The 20,294-nt window shown below is 45.1% G+C and overlaps 1 protein-coding gene across 2 annotated transcripts in view; it reads right to left on the reverse strand.

The window, feature by feature from the left end:
- LOC105188789 (discoidin domain-containing receptor tyrosine kinase B) overlaps positions 1-20,294 on the reverse strand; it is a 166,784-nt gene that overhangs the window by 11,427 nt on the left and 135,063 nt on the right. For both annotated transcript variants that reach the window (XM_025299880.1, XM_011150422.3), the window contains exons 6-9: positions 9,799-9,963; positions 8,443-8,576; positions 5,908-6,115; positions 4,711-4,806 (exon numbers count right to left, since the gene is read on the reverse strand). In XM_025299880.1, the coding sequence (XP_025155665.1) occupies positions 4,711-4,806; positions 5,908-6,115; positions 8,443-8,576; positions 9,799-9,963 (603 nt within the window). The remainder of the gene's footprint in view (positions 1-4,710; positions 4,807-5,907; positions 6,116-8,442; positions 8,577-9,798; positions 9,964-20,294) is intronic.

The following is a 20,294-nucleotide window of genomic DNA, read 5'->3' on the forward strand; positions in this document are numbered from 1 at the left end:
ACCTCATCCGCTCGCTTCGTGGTCTCTTTCGCTTCTTTTTCATTTTGTTTTTGACAGGGTGAAACGGGGGGGGGGGGAGGAGAAGAACTAACGCTATTAGGAGATAAAACTGCGGTCATGGGGTCCGGCATTATGCGCGCGCGTACAGCATTTGAGCCTGTTATTATTACCCGCTCTCGACCTTCGCACCTGTTCCTCCCCCCAGTACCTTCCCCGACTTTCCACCCTCGTGCAGCCCTAGCAGTCTCTTTTATCACGCAACTTCTGGCTCTGTTTTCTCTCGCAACAACGTGTCGCCGGGCCCGCGCAGCCGTTTTGCATTTGTCTTTCTCCTCCGTTTTTTTCTTTTTTTCATGCTTTTTTATTTCTCGGTCTCCGTATTCGAAACGTATTCGGCTTTACCGTTGTGCTTTATTCGTAGCCGCGCATTGAAACATATTTAGCGGATTCCGGCCGATGCCGGTATCGGCCTACCGGTGGGATTTTCCGAACATCACTTGGGACGGGCGCTGTTAAATTTCCCTCTCCCTTCTTTCCACCTCTTTCCGTCCTTTCCCTCCCGCTAGGCTCCTTTTTTCGGCGCGTATTTATTTATTTATTTTATTTAGCCCCATTTGCACGTGCATGCGTCGCGAGTTTTAAAGAGGCCGCGCACGTACACGCCGACTGCTCACCCTTTTTTTCAGCAACCTTTCAACTTGTCATAAAAATAAAGCAAGAGAGAGAGAGAGAGAGAGAGAGGGGAGGGGGGAGACAGAGCGGCAAAGCTTGCTTTTCAGCGCGCGTTTCCTTTATCCTCGAAATTTGTTTAAGAGTGCACGCTCTCGTGCATGCAGTTAATATTACCGTAAATAGGTGGAGTCACTTTGGCGCCGTTAATATCCGCGCGCGATACAAATGATTATTAACGATAACAGAAGCACGACGAAGCGACGCGACCGACGAACCGCGCGCAAACACTTGGAGAATTTCAAGAACGAATTTGCAATATTACCGCTCGTCCACGGGGTATTCCTTTTATTTTCTCGAACGCCCGCCCGCCTCTACGTCTTTATTTGCAACGAACCGGAGGAAATAACTGTAATCAAGAGAGAATGAAGATAAAGGATTCGCCATTCGCGCAGTCCATTAGAGATTATGTCCATTATGTAATTATATAAGGAGTCGCGTGTTTTCTCCTACTCACCCTCTCTCTCTCTCTCTCTCTCTCTCTATCTCTCTTTCTTTCTTTTTCGTTCCTGCGTTATAGTTTTTCCGCCTTTGATTGCCCTATTTCATCGTTCCCTTTTTTCCGCCTTCTCTCTCTCTCTCTCTCTCTCTCTCTCTCTCTCTCTCTCTCTCTTCCTGTCTCTTTCTCCCTCATTCTCTTAGTCTCGCGACTTCAATCCTGTCTCTGCGGCGCCATCGAATCAGACGTCGGCTAATCCGCATAATCGATCGCGCGGACATCGGCACCTGAATTATGAGAGCGTCGCTCTTCCTCTCGAAAGACCGACGAGCCCGCGCGCGTAAAAAAGGGAATCGTCGCGCGTATGCAAAAACTATATTAGCGGGTAGCGGGTGCATCCTTTTGAATTCAGACCACCGTAAAGCGGGCGGCCGGTTCACATGTTGTTTTACTACACGCTACTACTTTTTTTATCATCTACCTACGCCCTGCCCTTGCCCGGCGTGCCGTCTTTTTTAGACTCGGAGAACGCCCGCGGAGCATGCCCGCGCTGCTGCTGTTGCTGTATTCGCACCAGGACGACGACGACGACGACGGCGGCGGCGGTGGCGGCGGCGGCGGATGATGATTTCGCGGCTGTTTTATTTGCAGGACCGCGCATTCGCGTTTCTTTTATTTATAACGGCAAGGTGCTCGGTCTATTTTTTTAGACCCGGGTGTCACAGAGAGAAAGAGGCGGCAGGGGGGATACGTTTAGTCCTGACGGCCGAGGTATATCAGAGGAACCGTAATTATGCCGCGGTCGAGCATTCTCCGTCCCCCCTCCCTCCACCGCCGTACCGCATCCTCATTTATCCACTGCACTTCCTGTTATCTGTATCTCTCCCTCCCACTCTCTCTCGCTCTCGCTCTCGCTCTCTGCACGTCCTGTTTCCGCGGTGGTGCTATAAGTTTTTTCGACTTTTTTATCGTCATTCCTCGCCCCTCTTTTCGTAACGTAATTTCCCGTCCTGTGTGTAGCGCGCGCGCGCGCTTCTCTCTATCTGTTCGGGTGACAAATTGTTACCTTTTATTTGCATTTTTGTTGGAACAATTTTGTCGACGCGCGACGCCGCGCCTCCGTGCACTTTTATCATACGTTTCGGGCCGTGCGCAGCGTTCAGGAGCTAATGCGATTGTTCGTTCGTCGATATCGGAAGTCCGCGTGCTAGATTAAAACTCGTCGCGCAGGTGTGTGCGCCTCGATTGCACACGCACGCGCACACGTGTGTGTATGTATGTCACACACTGTTGTGCACCGATTAAACATATTTGCAACGTATCCTCGCAGTATTTATACACGTGCGCACATCGCCCACGCGCAACGTTCCCGTCGGCGGTACACCATGGCCTCCATTTTTATCCGCCTCCCGCCGGCGGTTCGCGGTTTTTAATTTTTCATCCGGATAAGCAATTCTCCCCCTTTGATCACGTCCGATGGTTTCAGGCGGAAAATGCGTGTTCTTAGCTTGCCCCGCGTTCCGGAAAACGCGCCGCGTAGGATTTGTCGTCTCGACACAAACTATCAGATATATGTCATTACGGCCGCGCGCGGTCGACCTCGCTTCCTCGACCCGTCGTCCACCATTTTCTCTTTCTTTCTCTTTTCTTTTCCGCCCGCTTGGTCCCTTCAAACGCGCTACCCGTTCTTAACCCGGCTAATTGTTTACGTTACGAGAAAGTTGCTACGCGAATTATAAAGTACGCGACGGCGTCTTCTTCTCTCTCTTCCCCTGCTGCCCCTCCCCTTCTTCTAGTCATTCTTTCGCTCGGACGTCGGACAATGACTTTTTCCTAATCGCATTTCCGCGGCTAAGAAAAACGACTTCGCTTCACTCTGACGGTGTTGGTCACGAATGTTGTGGTACGCGCTTCTCTATGCGTTTTCGCACTTGGGGATTCTCGAGACGGAAATTCCGTCAAGTTAGTTGGGAAATTCGGCTTGATTTTTGATAGACAGATTCTGCTCAATGCATGTACATGGTTTTTGGAATTGTCTCTCTCTCTCTCTCTCTCTCTCTCTCTCTCTCTCTCTCTCTCGAACAATTTTTGGTATACCATGTCGTATCATATAACTGAGATACATTTATACTGAAATGCAAATTTACTGCGATTATTAACTAATAATTTGTTCGAACATTTTTTCCGCTTTGTAATATGAAAATTTGTATCATATATATGAAGTAGTTATTTCTCATTTTTTTCAAATATTTGGGATAATATGAGTAAATTCGAATCGAACAAATTGTGTGTTGGAAAATATGGCAGTAAAAGTTACGATAAAATTATATTTCTTTCCTCAATATCTTTTTGTAAAGTTGAACTACATCGATATTATACTGTGAATCATTATGGAAATAGATAAATAAGAAAGAAATAGAACATTCAATTAATTACAAAGTCGTGTAATACAAAGTTATACATGCACAACGTTAAAAAAAATATACAACAATTTCAGTCATATTTCTCTATGGTCTAAAATTACAAAACTAATGCAACTTTTGCTCAACATTTTCTCTGGTTAATGTGATACGAAACAGAGTGTCGATATCTTCTAGGGAAATTCTTTGCGTGTTATGCATAACGACACTAATGAAATTCTGATAATACCTAATCCTGATGATGCTGATATTACACGTCGGCGAAAGATTACAGACGACGACTTGGTTACTTGCTTGGTGCATAATTTGCCTCCCCTCTCCTTCCCCCCGACTGCGATAATGCATAATTTGGCTAAAAAATCGAATTTTTAGACTAACGCCGATACATCCTCCGAAGCTCGGCGCTCGAGTGTCGTCGTCGACGTGTTCCAACTGACGATATCCTTACCGCGGCGTGGCAAATCAAGAGCGACGGGAACGTAATTTCCTCGAATTACGGTAAAGCGCGCGTCGAACGCACTCAGTGTCTCATCGGCGCTCCGTTCGTTTAACAATCGCGAAATAATCGAGCTTATATTCGCCGCGTGAGGCACGTTCTTTTAAAGAACGGCTCGAGCTTTTAAATGCTGTCTGTTTAAATGCTCTCGTGCGAACGATACAAAGTCAAAGGTAAAATCGACGACGCATGTTCGCGCGCGACAGGACGAAAGCGACGGCGGGCGATCAGGAAGTGGTCGCTTTCACCTGCGTTCGATTGCGCAATTAGTTTTAATTAGCGGTCCGGCCATTAAGGCCGAAATTCATTCTTCGGTACGTCGTTGTCGGCCGCGGTAAATCCGTCGAAATTTGAAAGCAGCCGGCGAACGCGCGAAATAAGCGCGGAATATCGAATGCACCGAGTGCCCTAATTCTGTCTCTTTCTTCCTGCTTCCTTCTCCCCTTCGCGAATCTGGAGCCGTCTACTTAGAAACATGCAGTACGAGAAATGAAAAGTTTCTAGTGTTCGGCGCTTAATTAGGACGAGATTGATATGAATTAAATGTCATTCTCTCTCTCTCTCTCTCTCTCTCTCTCTCTCTCTCTCTCTCTCTTTCTCTTTTTCTCTCTCGGCGAGTTACTTACTCGTTTGTAAGTTGAGATCCACTTCGGGGTTGACTGGAACCTCCCGGTTGCTGAATTCGGATGCAGCCTCCTCCGTGGTATTTTCGTAGGGATTCGCTGAAAGCGAAAAATAGCTGTAGGTAATTAGAATTTATAGCGAATACCGTGGGATTCACGAAGACGACGACGACGACGACGACGACGACGACGACGACGATGAAGGGAGACGCGAGTGTCTCGGATCATCGGCACGATAAAAAAAGATGCGATAATCGTCCGGTCTTTGAGATCCACGCCAAGAGGAGAGAAGCGAGAAATAGTGGAATGAAATCCCAGCGTCACCATCAGGGTCACTCGTTAGCTCAGAATAAAAATTAATGAAATCTGTCCGCGAGACGCTAGTTTCTCGTGCAATTTCCATTATCGCGTCGAAGAGGCTGACAAAAAGAGATATTGCACCGCTCGCACACAAGTTACGTTATACGCGACCGAAGAATTTCGCTTACGAAGATTCAACCGGGAATTGTCGCGCGCTACGCTCGCGTCGAGCGTCGTTGAGGGTCGATTGATTGATTCTGTGACTGCTTATACGCCTTACTGTTTAAGTTTTCCCGCGAGTCCCGGCTTTAACTCAAAGGACCACATTAGCGCGATCAAATCGGAGAGATGCAAGGCTGCGATGCAAGGTAAAGCCGCGCGGCGGTTATTAAGAGGTAATTGAAGTCGTCATCGTTGTCGCTGTCGTCGGGACAGGGCACGGCAGGGGCGGCGGATGCACGCGCGATAGAACGGGTTAATCCTGGCGGGGGCATTATAACTTCGTTCATTACAAGATTCCTCGAAGCGTCCGCGATCCGCGAATTACGGTTAAGTGTGCGCTCGGCTCTCCACGTCGCCGTGGCCGTCGTCGTTGTCGTTGTCGTCGTCGTCGTCGTCGTCGTCGTCGTCGTTGTCTCGGGGTCAGTATATAGGTCACCGCGGGGTGACACGCGCGTGTCCGAAGAAACCCCGCGGAAAATCCAGAAGAACGTGACAAATTGTTTCTCACGGTCGATGGCGTCGCAAGAAGGAGGCGAGAAGAAAGGAAAGAGGAAGCGAAGCAGGGCGAAGGAGAAAACAGTAGAGGGCGGGAAAACGAGAGGGAGAGAGATGCGTCGAAGGGATGAATCGGGAGAGAAATATTGTCGGCGGGGGAGGGGGCGCCGGTCGAAGGCTCACTCGCGTCGAACATCACTTCGCTGATTATGATCCATCGCGCGGCGAAGTACAGGTGCAGCTTGAGCAGGCAGCCGCGCCGCCCGTGGAGACCGATCGAGACGTTCCGGGCGTTCTCCAGCACCAGGTCCGGTATGTAGGAGTACAGCAACGGTTCGTCCTCGTACGTCTCGCCGTCCGTGCTGAACCAGATGTCCGCCTTGGAGAATACCTGCGCCGCGAGTAGAACTTAGAGACCGTATAACGACAGTCGTGGGGCCGTAATTATCGCGCGAGCGTTTTCAATTCGAGGCTCCAGGAGAGATTATTTATTTCTCCTGGAGCTCGCACAAAGAGCTCTCGAATTAGCACCGGAACTTTTTTATTGGAGGCACAGATAAAAAAAGGGGGAAATGTAGGTATTGAAAAAGGTGCAGAAAAATATAGAAACATATATATATATAAATCAATGTATATATATATATATATCTATAAATCAATTGATTTTATTCGATAAAAACATAATCCCACAAATGGAACATCTGCCTCCGGAACGTGCGTGTTTGTTTGTACGCGTATCGTTGCCGAAATCGAAACGACAGAAAAATTAATAACGGCAGAGTCGGTATTGCATCGAGAAGAAAAATGCAGTTGAAAAGAACGAAAAAGAGAGACAGGAGACGAAGGAGAAGAATAAGAAGAAAATAGTCGGCCATGGTCTCGCGACACATACGAGTTCTCTTCCTCTTATTCTTTTTTCTATTCTTCTTCTACTTCTCCTTCGTTTTCTTCTTTTTCTTCATTTGCCGATAAGTTGCCACAGAGATCGCGCCCCTTTGATTCTTTGGACTCGGCGCTTTCGTGAGATACTATCGATCTCGTAATTTTGCCGCTGCCATCGCGAGTGCAGCGATATATATTCCTTTTAAAGATCACAGGTTGAACAAGAAAGCGGGTTATTTTGGAGAAAAATATCGCGGGAGAAATAAAACATCGCGCACGAGAGAGAGAGAGAGAGAGAGAGAGAGAGAGAGAGAGAGAGAGAGAGAGAGAGAGAGAGAGAGAGAGAGTCGTCGCACCGCGTGAAATATTAACAATATTCTATTGTTAAGTATCACGTCGCAGCGAAACCGGCCAATTTCTCCACATGATATTTTCGCAAGCACGGGGCAAGCACGAGGAAGAGAGAGAGAGAGAGAGAGAGAGAGAGAGAGAGAGAGAGAGAAAAAGGGAGAGAGGAAGGGGAGAGAGGTCTGACGTGTCCCTGGAAAAATAGAGACTCGCGGATTAAAGTCGTGTTTTTGTCGTGTTTTATCGTGCGGTTACATTCTCGTTTTTGTTACGTTGTTGGCCGATACACCTTGATACAGAAAGGGAAAAACTCCGCTTTTATATCGGATCGTACCGGGACATTGACATCAAAGAAATACACCGCGCTCGCGCTACTCGCGATAATTGTCGCGTCATTCGATCGGTAAATCGTTAATCGTGTCATTCGTAATGCATCGTTCGCGGACCGGTATTTATAAAATGGTATCTGTACTTTTATTGGAAGACAATATCACCCTTCCTCTCACTCTCCTCCCTTTCCTCTTCTCTCTCCTTCTCTTGCTTCCCCCATCTCTCTCCCTTTCTCTCTTCCTGTCACGTGGATATTCCCTTCCGTTTTCGCGGATATATTATTGGCATTTCCTGATTGACGTTTTCGCGTGCATTTTCGCCGGCATGCAGAGCGATCTCGTCTCGTCCCGATGTCGGATTCACCGAAAAACGATAATCGCACTGTGTAAATTTTATTAACGACGTTACCCCGGCGCGACACAACGATGGCAGGCCCGATAAGCGTATCCGCCAAATTTTCGTCGTGTCTTTAATCACTTCGTCAATATTTCATACACACACACACACACACACACACACGTACACGTTACGTCGTTTTTTCAATCCTCTGTTTTGATTAATCCGCTGATAGGGACTTTGAGATGCGCATATCGTACGTCACATGGAAATATGGACGCGTGCGTATCGCGACTCGAAAAATATTATTTTTCTGGACAGAGCGAAAGAAGTGATGGGGCTTCGGTAAAGTCAATTATCTCTCGGTTATAAGTATCGGATAACGCGCGATGAATATCGCAAACGCGTCATTTTCCGTCGTGCTTATGAAGTACTATTTCGAACATTTTATAATATCAACTCCAAATCACACTTTATATTTGTGTCACTTCTCTATATGATGCGCGATCTATCGCTCAGAATTCAGACTTCGAGATATCGTATCGATCGGCAGGATCGCTCAGCCCTGCAAAATTGGTTAAAATTCAGACAAGCTCAGGATGGGTGATTTTAGGATTCTATCGCAATTTTGAGGAGTTGACGATTTTTAGAGTTATTATTAATATCGGACAATTTTCATCGAGTACGACGTGTGTGTCCTGTTGAGCGTGATCATATTAAATGTTCAGTTTCCCCTCCTCCTCCCTGTTTCTTTTTCCGCGAGAAAAAAATCTACGATGACGTGAAGCACATTGAAGCACGTTGCGGCAAGTTGAAGATTACCTGCACGTCCCGCGAGAAATAATTGTTGGTATAGATGTGCACCGCTTCGAAGACCAACGTCGCCTCGAACTCGAAGATGAGCTCCACGAAGTTCTCCACGAAAGTGTCACGCAGCCAAGCGACCCAACCCGTGCCTGTAACGAGCGAGAAAATAACGCGAATCGAACAAAATACCGTGAATCGCGCTACTCCGCTCGCCGTGTAAACGAATATAATTATCGCGGGGATTTATGCACGATAGTTTCACGGGCTTAATCTGCAACAGAGATGTAACGCGGAGGACAAAAGTTTGCACGGGAGCGATTTGGAAAAGAAGGAAGACGAACCGAGTAGGCTGCGTTTCGAACTCGCATGACGAAATGGAAAGAAACGTAATTTTGATGTCTCTCGCAGGAGGATAATTTTATTCTTCGACGAAGTAGAAGATAGTTCGACGGGATCTCTTCACGATTCGCGTACGCGGGGAGAATTTTCGCCGAATAATACATCATACTGTATCGCACGTCTGAGATTCATGCATACCGAAGTCGGAATTTATATCAGGGACTTGCTAAAGTTCGTTAAACTTTCAGCTATTTCAGCTATTTAAATATTCTCAGACACTTCGGGAACAGATATTTTGCTTATGAAAATAGATACTTCAGAACTAAAGAGATACCCATTTTTTAAAATGGACATTACAGAAATAGAGATGTTCATTTTTAGCGATAGACATGTTTTATCTCGATTTTTCAATATTTTTATTATTAACAGTAACACGAAACAGCAGTGCACATGCCATGTTGACAGTATCTATCATCGGTATCCATTATTTTCTGCCACCTGTCAGACTTCGCAAGATGACACGTCGTCTCGAGCAGTGAAATTATCAACGACGAAACGAACTCTCGGAAGTTTCCGATATATTACGGGAATCAATCAGTACTTACTTCGGACATCTTTTTAACCTGGTAAAGAATTTCGCCGTTCATCAAGAACAAGTTGCCATCTTTTTTTTAATTTTATTTTAATATTCTTTTCAAAAATTATTAATCAACCAAGTAGTCGTCATCGTCATTCACGATCCTTTATCAACAGCCCCGACAGCACTCGATAATCTGTATCCCAGGAAATGGTCGCCTTACGACCGCAGAGTAAAAAATCGTGTCGAATCTTCCAACTGATTCGACGCTTCCCCAATCGCGCAACGATCGCGGACTTTCCCGACGAAAAATCGCGCCAGCCGGCCGGAGCGATAGCCCTCGCCGAATCGAGAATCATTCTCCCGGGTGGTTTCTTCCTCGGTTTCGCGCTGTTTAACACCCCTCCCCGCTGGCCCCCGAATCCAACCACCCACACCCTGACACACGGGATTACCTTTTCCGTCTCCCATGTCTTGTCTGTAATTATCCGCGCCGACCTCGCCATCGATTAGACAGCCCAAGCCATCGGTCAACAAGTTGTCCTGCCTCTCGCCGTCGTACGAGACGTCGCTGAGCTCCGGCATCGAGGTGTCCGGGATGGTGTAGCTCACCAGGCCGCCTGGAAAACACAGCAAAGTTCCTCACCACATGAGTAAGACCGCGTGCACCGGACACGACCAGGTGCTGGAGCTCCTCCTTTCGAGTGCGACAGACTCGTTCCACGCCTCTTCCCCCTTCCCCCTTCCCCCCGGAACTTTACCATCGCACCTCGCACGCTCGCGCGTCGTTACTTCTGTTTTGTCTCCCCGCATTGCGACGCTCTTCCTTCTCCTCCTCTTTCCCTTCTCTTGCCCGCGTCGGCTGAGTGATTTCGTTATCGCGCTAGTTGCGAGTACAGGTGTACAAAAGTGAGAAGACACGCAGGTTGAATGGGCGAGTGTCACTCTCTGGCGCGAAAAGCCGTGTCGAAAGGATCCTCCTCGAGAGATTTCGTCTCCCCTCCTGTTTTTCTCCTTTTTTATTTTCCCCTCCTCGCGATGTCGTGCGTGACTGTCGTTAGGAAAGGGCCTAGAGGGGGTGGGCGCGTTGTCGTTCTCTTCATCTAATTACTCGGTCTTTCTAATTATTACCGCCGTTAGCGGAGATAAGAATCACGGGGCCTCCTCGGCGTTTTAACCGAAATTTCAGCGCGCATTTCGCGACCGGCAACACTCCGCTCCAGTTCTCCGCGGGAACACTTCGGAAGTGAAGTGGTGGCGCTTAATAACGCGCCGCGAGATGCTACGCGGATCCGGGAGGAAGAGCGAGAGAGGGAAGGAGAGAAGGAGCTTAGTCAAAATTAATCAATTAAAATTAATTAAAACGACTTGGCCGGAGTGGCGACGCGGCTGATGGCGGCTGCGGCGGTGCGGACGGGGGCGGAGGCGGAGGCGGAGGCGGACGTCGCTCGCAAGGGACGGCTGAAAATTTTCGTTGCCGCGAAAATTAATAAGGGACCGCAAAAATGGCGGTGCGCCCACTTTGCCATGTCGTGTTCGAAATCGCTTAACTACTCTTAATATTTCACGGTATACATATATGCTGGCGCCCCCGCGTTCACTCGCTCGTGCTCGCTCGCGCTCGCGCGCGCGGCGGTCGGCCGTGCTTGTCACGCGATGTGGTCAAGCCAATTTTGGTCAACGTACCTTCGCCTGATTCCGTGTCACGTGGATGACGTCGAGGCAATAATTTTACTTAGAACAACGTAACGCCTCGTCGCCATGCGGGCCTCAGCTGTACCGCAACCGGCGGCGTTTGCAACCGACACACACACACACACACACACACATCGAGGAATTGTGTACGATCGTACGTATGAAAATAAGAAACCGACCTCGTTCTCGAATGCAACAACGGTCGTCCTTTTAATCGAGATACGAGATCCGTTGAGACCCTGCGAGCCGTCGAGGAAAATCTCAGCGAAGAAAAATAAATGGGGGAGAGAGAGAAAGAAAGAAAAAAAAAAGGATTACGTAACGTAAGCGCGGGCGGAAAGGCGCGATAACATGTTATTGCCTCGAAGCGTAACTTGTTATAAAAAATAACGTACGGCCGCGTCCGTTATTGGATTAATAATCGCAGTGTGCGTCCGTGTGTGTCCCGTGCGCGAATACGTATTCGAAATTGTACAGCCGCAGCGCGACGATGATGGGCGAGCGATAAGGCGGGTAAACGGCGAGGCGAATTAATCTGCACTTCGAGTAGCGAAACAAAGTCGGTGGTCTCTGTTCTCTCTATGTTCTCCGTTTTGTCGTGTGCGCGTGTGTGTGTGCGCGCGCGTGTGTACCGGCGGCGCTCTCACGTGCGCGAGGATCGTTCGTGTAAACTGGCGAACATTTCAGCGATGTGTCGCTGATACCTCCCTGCCATTTTTGAAGGTGCGCATTAAAGGACGCTGTACTTCAGCACGCGTGAGAAACATTGCTCTTACCGCGGGGCCGCTCCACTCTGTAATCTGGCAATCCGCTAATCTAATCACCGACGCCGATCTCCTTAGCGCGCGGCCCGGAATTATTGCGAATTTTCATTCGGATCGTTAAAACGATCTTCGGTGCTATTCTTAACAAGTCGCCCTCGCGCTCGGCGTCGGGACACACACACACATATATATATATATACGTATATATGCGGCGGAGCGAGCGGACAAAGGCAGCGTCGACGTCATGGGGTCATTGTTTTATTAAATTTTTTCATTTATTAATTATAATTAGTAGACCAAGTTGTACATGGAGAAATCGAAGTTATGGACTTTGGAGGTCACCGTAGATGGAAAGTGAAGTCATTGGTTTTGACATCTAAGCGGAATGCGGTCTTGCAAAAGCAGATCGTAATTTTGAAAGAAATTCTTTTGAAAAAGAAAAATGAATTGTAAGTGAGAAGATCAAACGATCGACATTGATATTCGGACAGAATGTTTTCTGCGAAATAAGTTTGCGTTTTACTACTTCGTTTCTGAGGAACTTGGAATTTATTAAGAATATGAACATATACAACAGAATATGAAACGTTTCCTCAATTAAAATAGCGAGAAGCATTGTGCGTGTTGGAGATCTTCCGCTCTCAACCTTATATATTTTTAGTGGAATGTTTCTCTCTCTCTCTCTCTCTCTCTCTCTCTCTCTTTTTCTCTTTTGGAATTCTATTAAAATAAAATTCGCCTATTGGCCGAGGAATATAAGACAGTTCGTGTCACTCTGTGACAGTTTCTATTGAAACTGCATATTTTTATATAACCAAGCCCCAAATTACAATTATATCAAAGCACAGTTTAATTGTGAAATTGGTCAAAGGAATATTATTCTGCGAGCTATCAGGTCTAATAGTTAATTTTTTCCGATTTTAGGTAATTTTCAACCTTTATTCAAAAATCAATGGAACAAGATTAATCAATGAAATATTCTCCATTGTTATCGTTGATTCTCTTTCTCTTAAAGAAAATTAATTCAAGATCAAAAAAAGAAGATTACTGTATGGATTACTAATTTTATACTTCCCTCATGTGAATCACTTTTTCTCCATCAGCGAGCCGATCTTCCTCCCTTTTCTTTTTCAAAAGAAATTAATTTAGAATTAAAAAAGAAATTGGATATATTAATTATTTGCCTATTAGATAATATTGTATAATGAATAACGCGATATCGTACGTTGCTCAACGCGAATAACAATCAATCGAAGTTTCCTTCGTGAATCGCCCCTCTTCTATCGTCGAGTTGACGATTCTTTTCTTTCTTTTCTCCTTTCCCTAATGAAATTAAACGAAAATACAGAGAGAAATCGGACCGATTATTTCTCTTATTAGATAATCAGTCGTGTACAACGCGGCTGATTCGAGTAACCGTCGGTCTAAACTTCCCTCATGAATCCGCCCGCTTCCATCGTCGATAGCCGAGCCTTCTCCCTCTGTCTCTCCGCCTTTCTCTTTTTCAAACGTCGAATTAATCGAAAGTCCAGAGAGAAACCGGACTGATTATTTTTCTTATTAGATAATCTATCGCGCACTGCGCGGGTGCCTCGAGTAGCCGCGGGCGACATTGTACCTGCGATATTAGCTCGTATATACTGATATACGAGCCGATTCCGATTACCCTCCATCAGCTGAGGTTTAGCACACTTGTATTCTGTCAAACCGCGAATGTCAATACCAGGAGGACAATGTCGTGGATTCTGTACCTGCGCGCGCGTTCGCCGGGTCGGGGCCGTGTGTGTTGCCCGCGATTCTGGGAGTAATCGTTCGTGTTCACCCGCTCCCCCGGCTCGGTCGGCAGGGCATCAACGTTGTTTTAACCAGATGCCGTGCACGGCCGCCATAAATCCGACATACCCGCCCAGTCGGGCTTGATCTCACACGCTCCGAATACTTCTTATAGCGCGCGAAAGCTCTCATGTCGCCGTTTTACCGGCTCCGCGCCGCGCCACGACCTCGTACATACGTCATACCGCTTGAACGCGCGCGACCGAGCGCGATCTCACGCTGTTATTGGATTATTAGCGACCCAGAAAAATTATTTATGCGAGTACTCTTCTCCCCGCGCGCGCCCGCGGGGTATTAACCCCATCGATACGCGGCGGGCAATATATCCAGCGGTTGTGCGCGAGAGTTGCGAGGAAACACTTGTTCCCGCGCAACAATAATCGCGGACATCTCCGTGGCAAAACATTGCATTGCGAAGCTTTCTCTTATTTCCAGCAGCAATTGCTGTGTCCGACGGTAATTTGTTATCTAACGTGTCATTATAACGCTATTTCTGACTAAGCTTTTTATTATATTCGACCTATTTTTCATTAATTTTGATAATCTCGTTCTTTTGAATTTATTCATTTCTTTTCTCGTCGTACGTTCATTACTATATTTTCTCAATTATTTCTTCCTAAAATATATCTGTATATCACCTCTGCTTCTACAAATAAGAAGCAGAAAATAATATAATTTATTTATTCTTGTTCTTATTTATTTTTTTCATCGAATTTTTCTTTATCTCGTTTAGATAATAATACCCACAGTACCAAAGATAAATTACTAGCGTAAATAAATAAGTGAATAATTAGAAGCAAGGAGGGTATAATGTTTAATCTGCAAACTATACGTAGCTTAATCTAAAGTAATTTTAATCCAAAAATTCGTGAGAAGAATTGCACACACACACATACACACACACACACACACACACACACACACACGAGGATCGACTGCAAACGTTGGTAGTTATCGACTCTGATTGAATCCTATCGAGGAAGTTAGTAATAAGGGCTGTGAGTTAACATGTGTTGACGCAATCGACAAGTTCGGCTCGATGTTTTAATCGAACTTGTCTTTATCGCACTCAATGGAAACACATTACTTACCAAGCAGGTAATAGCTTTCGCTATTTTCCGCCAACGCTCCGGCATTGTTGCGTGCATCGTTCGTGACGTCGTTCGTCGAAAAATCAGACCGGACTTTTCGACTTGTTCCGATAATACAAGCAACAATAGCTTTCTCGTAATGGCGATCGCCGATATATACATACCTATTGATTGAGTCGAGCTTCGAGCGGCATCGCGATCAAGATACCGTGATAACGAAAATGTACACGGTGCGAGGAGAGTGAGGGGGGGGGCGGGTGGAAGGGAGGGACAGAAAAAAGCAACACTGCGAGGAGTTACACGCAGCGAAACTAAAATGTAACTCTCCGTTACACGGTCGGAAAACCGCGCGCTACAACCGCGGGAAATGTTCCTTGCGCAAAAATGTAGAGTGAATTTCGTTCCCCCTTCCCTCCTCTTCCCCCGTCCTCCCGTTTTTTTCCTCGTGCGGGACTTTGTTCTCGGGAGAGAATCGACTCCTGCGAAATACGGACGAAATCGGTATTAATCGCGTCGCTCTCTCCCTCTTTTTCTCTTTCTTACTCCCGCCCCTCTTTTCCTCGCTCGTTTTCGACTCCGCGAAAGTCCGCGCTTTCGTTTCAATTGTTTCCGATCGAATCGCGATTAACAAGGAGATTAATAGGCGCGCGGTGGCGTCGACGCAAAGAACTCGCGTTTGCGCACGCCGACATGAGCGTGTCTGAGCCGGCCATTTCGCGATGAATTCGCTCCTCGTTGGTTTTATCACGGCGAGCGGAAGCAACGATTTATGCTGAAAGTAATAAGGGAACAAAGCCCTCTTTGGTTTAGCGTTTTTTCCTCTCCGCTGCGCGCTTCGCTCGCTTCCCGCGCCTTCTTTCCGCCGAGCCCATCGCCACTTCCCTTCCTCCCCACCGCCGCCCCTTTGTATAATGTTACAGCTTGAGCTGATTGCACGGTTTCTTCTTTATGTAAAACACATATCTCGGCGATATCTAGTTTTTCACTCGAAGCAGCCTGCGCTTCCGCCGCTAGCGTTTAATGAGAAATTCTCCGACGGGCTTCGTCGTTCCTGTTCCACCGGCGCACAGTGGGCAAAAAGACTCATTTTTTGGACAAAAATCTACCGACAATGCAATTTTCAACCGATTTCAAAATTTCTTTTTTTAATTTACTCATGAAACATTGCTCTACAACGTAGTACTGCGGCATTGATGAAAAAATGCTGAAATTCAAAATGGCGGATAGAAAATGAGTGACGAAAGTATTGAATTCCTATCGAATGATACTTTTCTCTTATAATATTAAATATATTTACATTGAAATTGTTGTTTGAGTCGCTAAATATGAATTTGAGATCAAACTTAAAATTAAAAAATCAAAATAACATTTATTATAAAAGTAAAAAATGTCAGAACTTTACAAGATTTATTGGATTTACAAAAAAAAGATTATTATGCACTTGGCACATAATTATTTAAAAATTTTTCATATCTTAATATTAAATTTGTACAAAATAGCAGAATTTTGTTATATTGCTTTATAACTACTTAGATAATAAAACAATATTTAAGCCCTTATACCACGTCAAGGTATCAGTCATTATAAGGGTACTGCTTTTTTGTTTTTTATTCTTTTTTTCTTTCAATTTTTTAAATGTTTTTGTTTAAATTAAATGTTTATATTATATTTGTTTTTTCTACTTTTTATTTTTTCTACTTACATGTTTTAGGTTAATATTTTTATGTTTTAAACGCCATTTATGTGTGTGTGTGTGTGTATATGTGTGTGTGCGTGTGTGTGCGTGTATGTGCGTGTGCGTGTGCGTGTGCGCCGAATTATTGCACATAGCATTAAAATCAGTCGTATAACCAAGAGATCTCTTAGTTGAGTCATGCGACTGATTTTAATGCTGTGTGCAATAATTCGGCACACATACACACACAAATAATGTTTAAAACATAAAAATATTAACATAAAATATGTAAGTAGAAAAAATTAAGTAGAGAAAAACAAATATAACATAAACATTTAGAAACGTTTATTTAAAAATGTTTTTGTTTAAAATAAACAAAAACATTTAAAAAATTGAAAAAAAACAAAAATATAAAGAAACAGAAAAGAAGAAAAACCAGTACCCTTATAATGGCCGATACCTTGACGTGGTATAAGGGTTTAAATATTGTTTTATTATCTAAGCATTATTATATTTTATTATCTAAGTAGTTATAAAGCAATATAACAAAATTCTGCTATTTTGTACAAATTTAATATTAAAATATGAAAAATTTTTAAATAATTATGTGCCAAGTGTATAATAATCTTTTTTCTTATAAATCCAATAAGTCTTGTAAAGTTCTGACATTTTTTACTTTTATAATAAATGTTATTTTGATTTTTTAATTTTAAGTTTGATATCAAATTCATATTTAGCGACTCAAAAAACAATTTCAATGTAAATATATTTAATGTGATATTATAAGAGAAAAGTATCATTCGACAGGAATTCAATACTTTCGTCACTCATTTTCTATCCGCCATTTTGAATTTCAGCATTTTTTCATCAATGCCGCAGTACTACGTTGTAGAGCAATGTTTCATGAGTAAATTAAAAAAAGAAATTTTGAAATCAGTTGAAAATTGCATTGTCGGTAGATTTTTGTCCAAAAAATGAGTCTTTTTGCCCACTGTGCGGCGTTTCGGAATGTAACGAATGAAAAGTGCATAACGGAAGGATGCACGCGCGCACACATGCGTACGTAGAGATACGCATGTGCGTGTCAGAATAGAGGCGAATATTTGCACGAAAGACTGACGCGAAAGATGAAGGGGGTGGATTTTCGGATGGTCGGCCGGCTGGATCAAGGCGCGGGAAAAATCGTTTTATTTCTCGGCCGATCGTCAATGTGGCGCGATTATGTCAACGAACGAGTGCGCCGGTGCGTTAATATCACGTTGTTTTCATTTAATCTTCGCGCGGCGCTTTGTGGAAATTTTCTATGAAAAACTGCGCCCCTCGAATTCAACCGACCGGCCGGCCGCGGTAAAGTAACGCGTGCGGACGAGAAAAGAAAGTGCATGCAAATTTATGTAAATGGCGTTGTGGTGGCGCACGCAGCGTGTTTGTTATACATAATACACGCACCTGTACATAAATTATGAGAATGGTTGTCGTATGCGTCACGAATACTTAACATTCGTTACTTTGTGATATTAGGCACGGGGTCCACACGCCGAGGGGAGAGAGGAGGAAATATTGTAAAAATCGTGGGACGTGGAGTTTCGAAGTATCCGAGCGATGTGGAGAAGAAAATTACGGATACGCGGAATTTTGGGTAAGTAGATGATTATTAGAGATAATCATTGAGACAGACAGGCGGAAATATTGACATGGATAATTAGAAATTTCTGATATATTAAACGGTATAAAAAGAAGAAATCGAGAAATTTGTAAGCACCCAACTTTATCGAAATCTTTGAATGGATAGAAAAAAATGGAGGATATTTTTATAGATAATGTAGGATATAATTTGGAATATAATTTGATGGTTGACGGCTTATATCAAAGGATGTCGAGAGCAAATGTTATTAGCAGAAAATTGAACTAGATATGTTTTGGCAGCAATATTAATAGCAGTGGCGTCACTTGCTCAAAGTCGGTTTACATCGGAATAACATGGAAACATGTGATTCGCAGAAAGCTAATAATCGAAATAGAAATATTCTTAGTGTGAAATCACGTTTTCTCTCACGAGAGAAAACAACTTACCGAAAACTTTCTAGCAAAGTATGCCTTTTCATTCCCATGTTCGTCGCTAACGTTTGTGCATTGCACATTGTTAAAGGCAAATTTTGCTAGAAACACTTAGTAAATTGTTCTCTGGGGAACGTGGGTTTGCTACGAACATTGCTGTTACAAGCTTTTTGTTCCTCAACATTGTTACCGCTACTTTTCGGTCTTAACGTTTCATGCTAAACTCGCTTTATACTCTGAAGAGAATACTGTGATACACGTCCTAATTCCGGCACGGATAATTTATTCGCGCGCTTTTAGCGGGAAATCGCTCAAGCGGATGCAACTTTTATTCGATAACTAACTGGTCGCCGTATATATTGACTTTCGGTACACCCGACTGAAGTTTCATGTATAACTATATACGCTGCTACATCATAAAAGTATCGAGATCATCCCTCGCGTGTCGAAATGCCCCTAAACCACCCTACGTTCCACCACGTTACCCTCTTATATGGTGCGTTTATAAAAACGATGTGTTATTCTCTTTCGATCCCCGTTCGCTTAGTTTGCTGTCGAAAGGTCGAAGCAAAACAGATGGAAAGAGAGATGGAGAGTGAGAAGTTCGCTCACTTGGCACAAAGCTGAAGAGAAAGCGGGAGAAAGAGAGAGAGAGAGGGGGGGGGGAGAAAGCGGGGTTGAAGGCGGGGGAAAATTTTCGACTTTTCTCCGCGTGATAAGCTTGTTATCAGCATTCCGCGCAACGCGCTCGTTCGTTCGTTCAGCGTGCGAGCGCTAACGACACATTGATTCTATAAGGGACATTAAGTACCGGAACTAGGTCGAAAACAAATGTAGCAGGCCGACCCGGCAATGAGCTCGTCCGTATAACGCTGTTACGAACGTTAATGGGATCTAGCACTGTAGTTAGAGCCAGCGGCGCCCTGCCTTCTCTTGGCTGTCTCAACGGCGCGCGTCTCGGCAAATTGAATGAAATTGCAATTTGGAAATTAATCATCAGATGTCCACTTGAGCGACGTGACGTCGTCGTCGTCGTCGTTGTCGTTGCCCTCGTCTAGTCGCGCGATTGCGTTTACGTTCTCCCGAAATAACCTCGAAAAGCTGGCCCAACGGCTTAACGGCCGAACGGTGAACTCTATTTTGTCTGAAATTTCATCGACTTCGAGAAGGGGAGCGTCGTATTTTCCTCGAGTGAATTTTCATTGATCAATGCTTTCCTTTGATCCTCGACTCGTAGGAGAGCAAATGTTGCTGGCAGAAGTTCCAGTCAAATATGTGCCGTGCAGCGCTGTTAATAACAATTTCGTGGTATAAGTAGTTCTCCTAACTTCGTCGTTGACACTCGTGCGTGCCACGCACGAGATATCTTATGTCGAAAGCATAGCTCGTTAAAAGCATTCCGCGCATCCTTCTTCATCGCAGTCTTGCTGGGAACGGTATTGTCCTTAGCGTTTCGCTATTTACATTGTTTTTGCTACTCGTCCGGTGCAAATGTCGACTCTTATCGGTCTGGATTAATCGTCCATCTGGACGAGCCTTTGACAGTGTGGCAGCGCATTTTCGAATGAGAAGCTCGCTCGCTCGAATTGTCGCTTTCGTTTTTACCCTTCTCGTCGGTGACGCACACCGGGCGGGATCGCGACGTGTCGGGATATATTACGCGCAGCGTCCCATGCTTCGGTTATGACGGTATTTTCGATGGTAATTCGACGGCATTCGCGAACGAGCTCGAGCGTGAGCGCGAGCGGGCGCAAAAATTTCTCTGACGGGGCCGGTCAGACGGACGGACGTGGCTAATGACTGAATGAATTTGCCTATCCGCGTAAGAGCGCCCT

The sequence above is a fragment of the Harpegnathos saltator genome, unplaced genomic scaffold, assembly GCF_003227715.2.
Source record: "Harpegnathos saltator strain DR-91 unplaced genomic scaffold, Hsal_v8.6 scaffold295, whole genome shotgun sequence".
NCBI classification, from domain to species: Eukaryota; Metazoa; Arthropoda; class Insecta; order Hymenoptera; family Formicidae; genus Harpegnathos; species Harpegnathos saltator.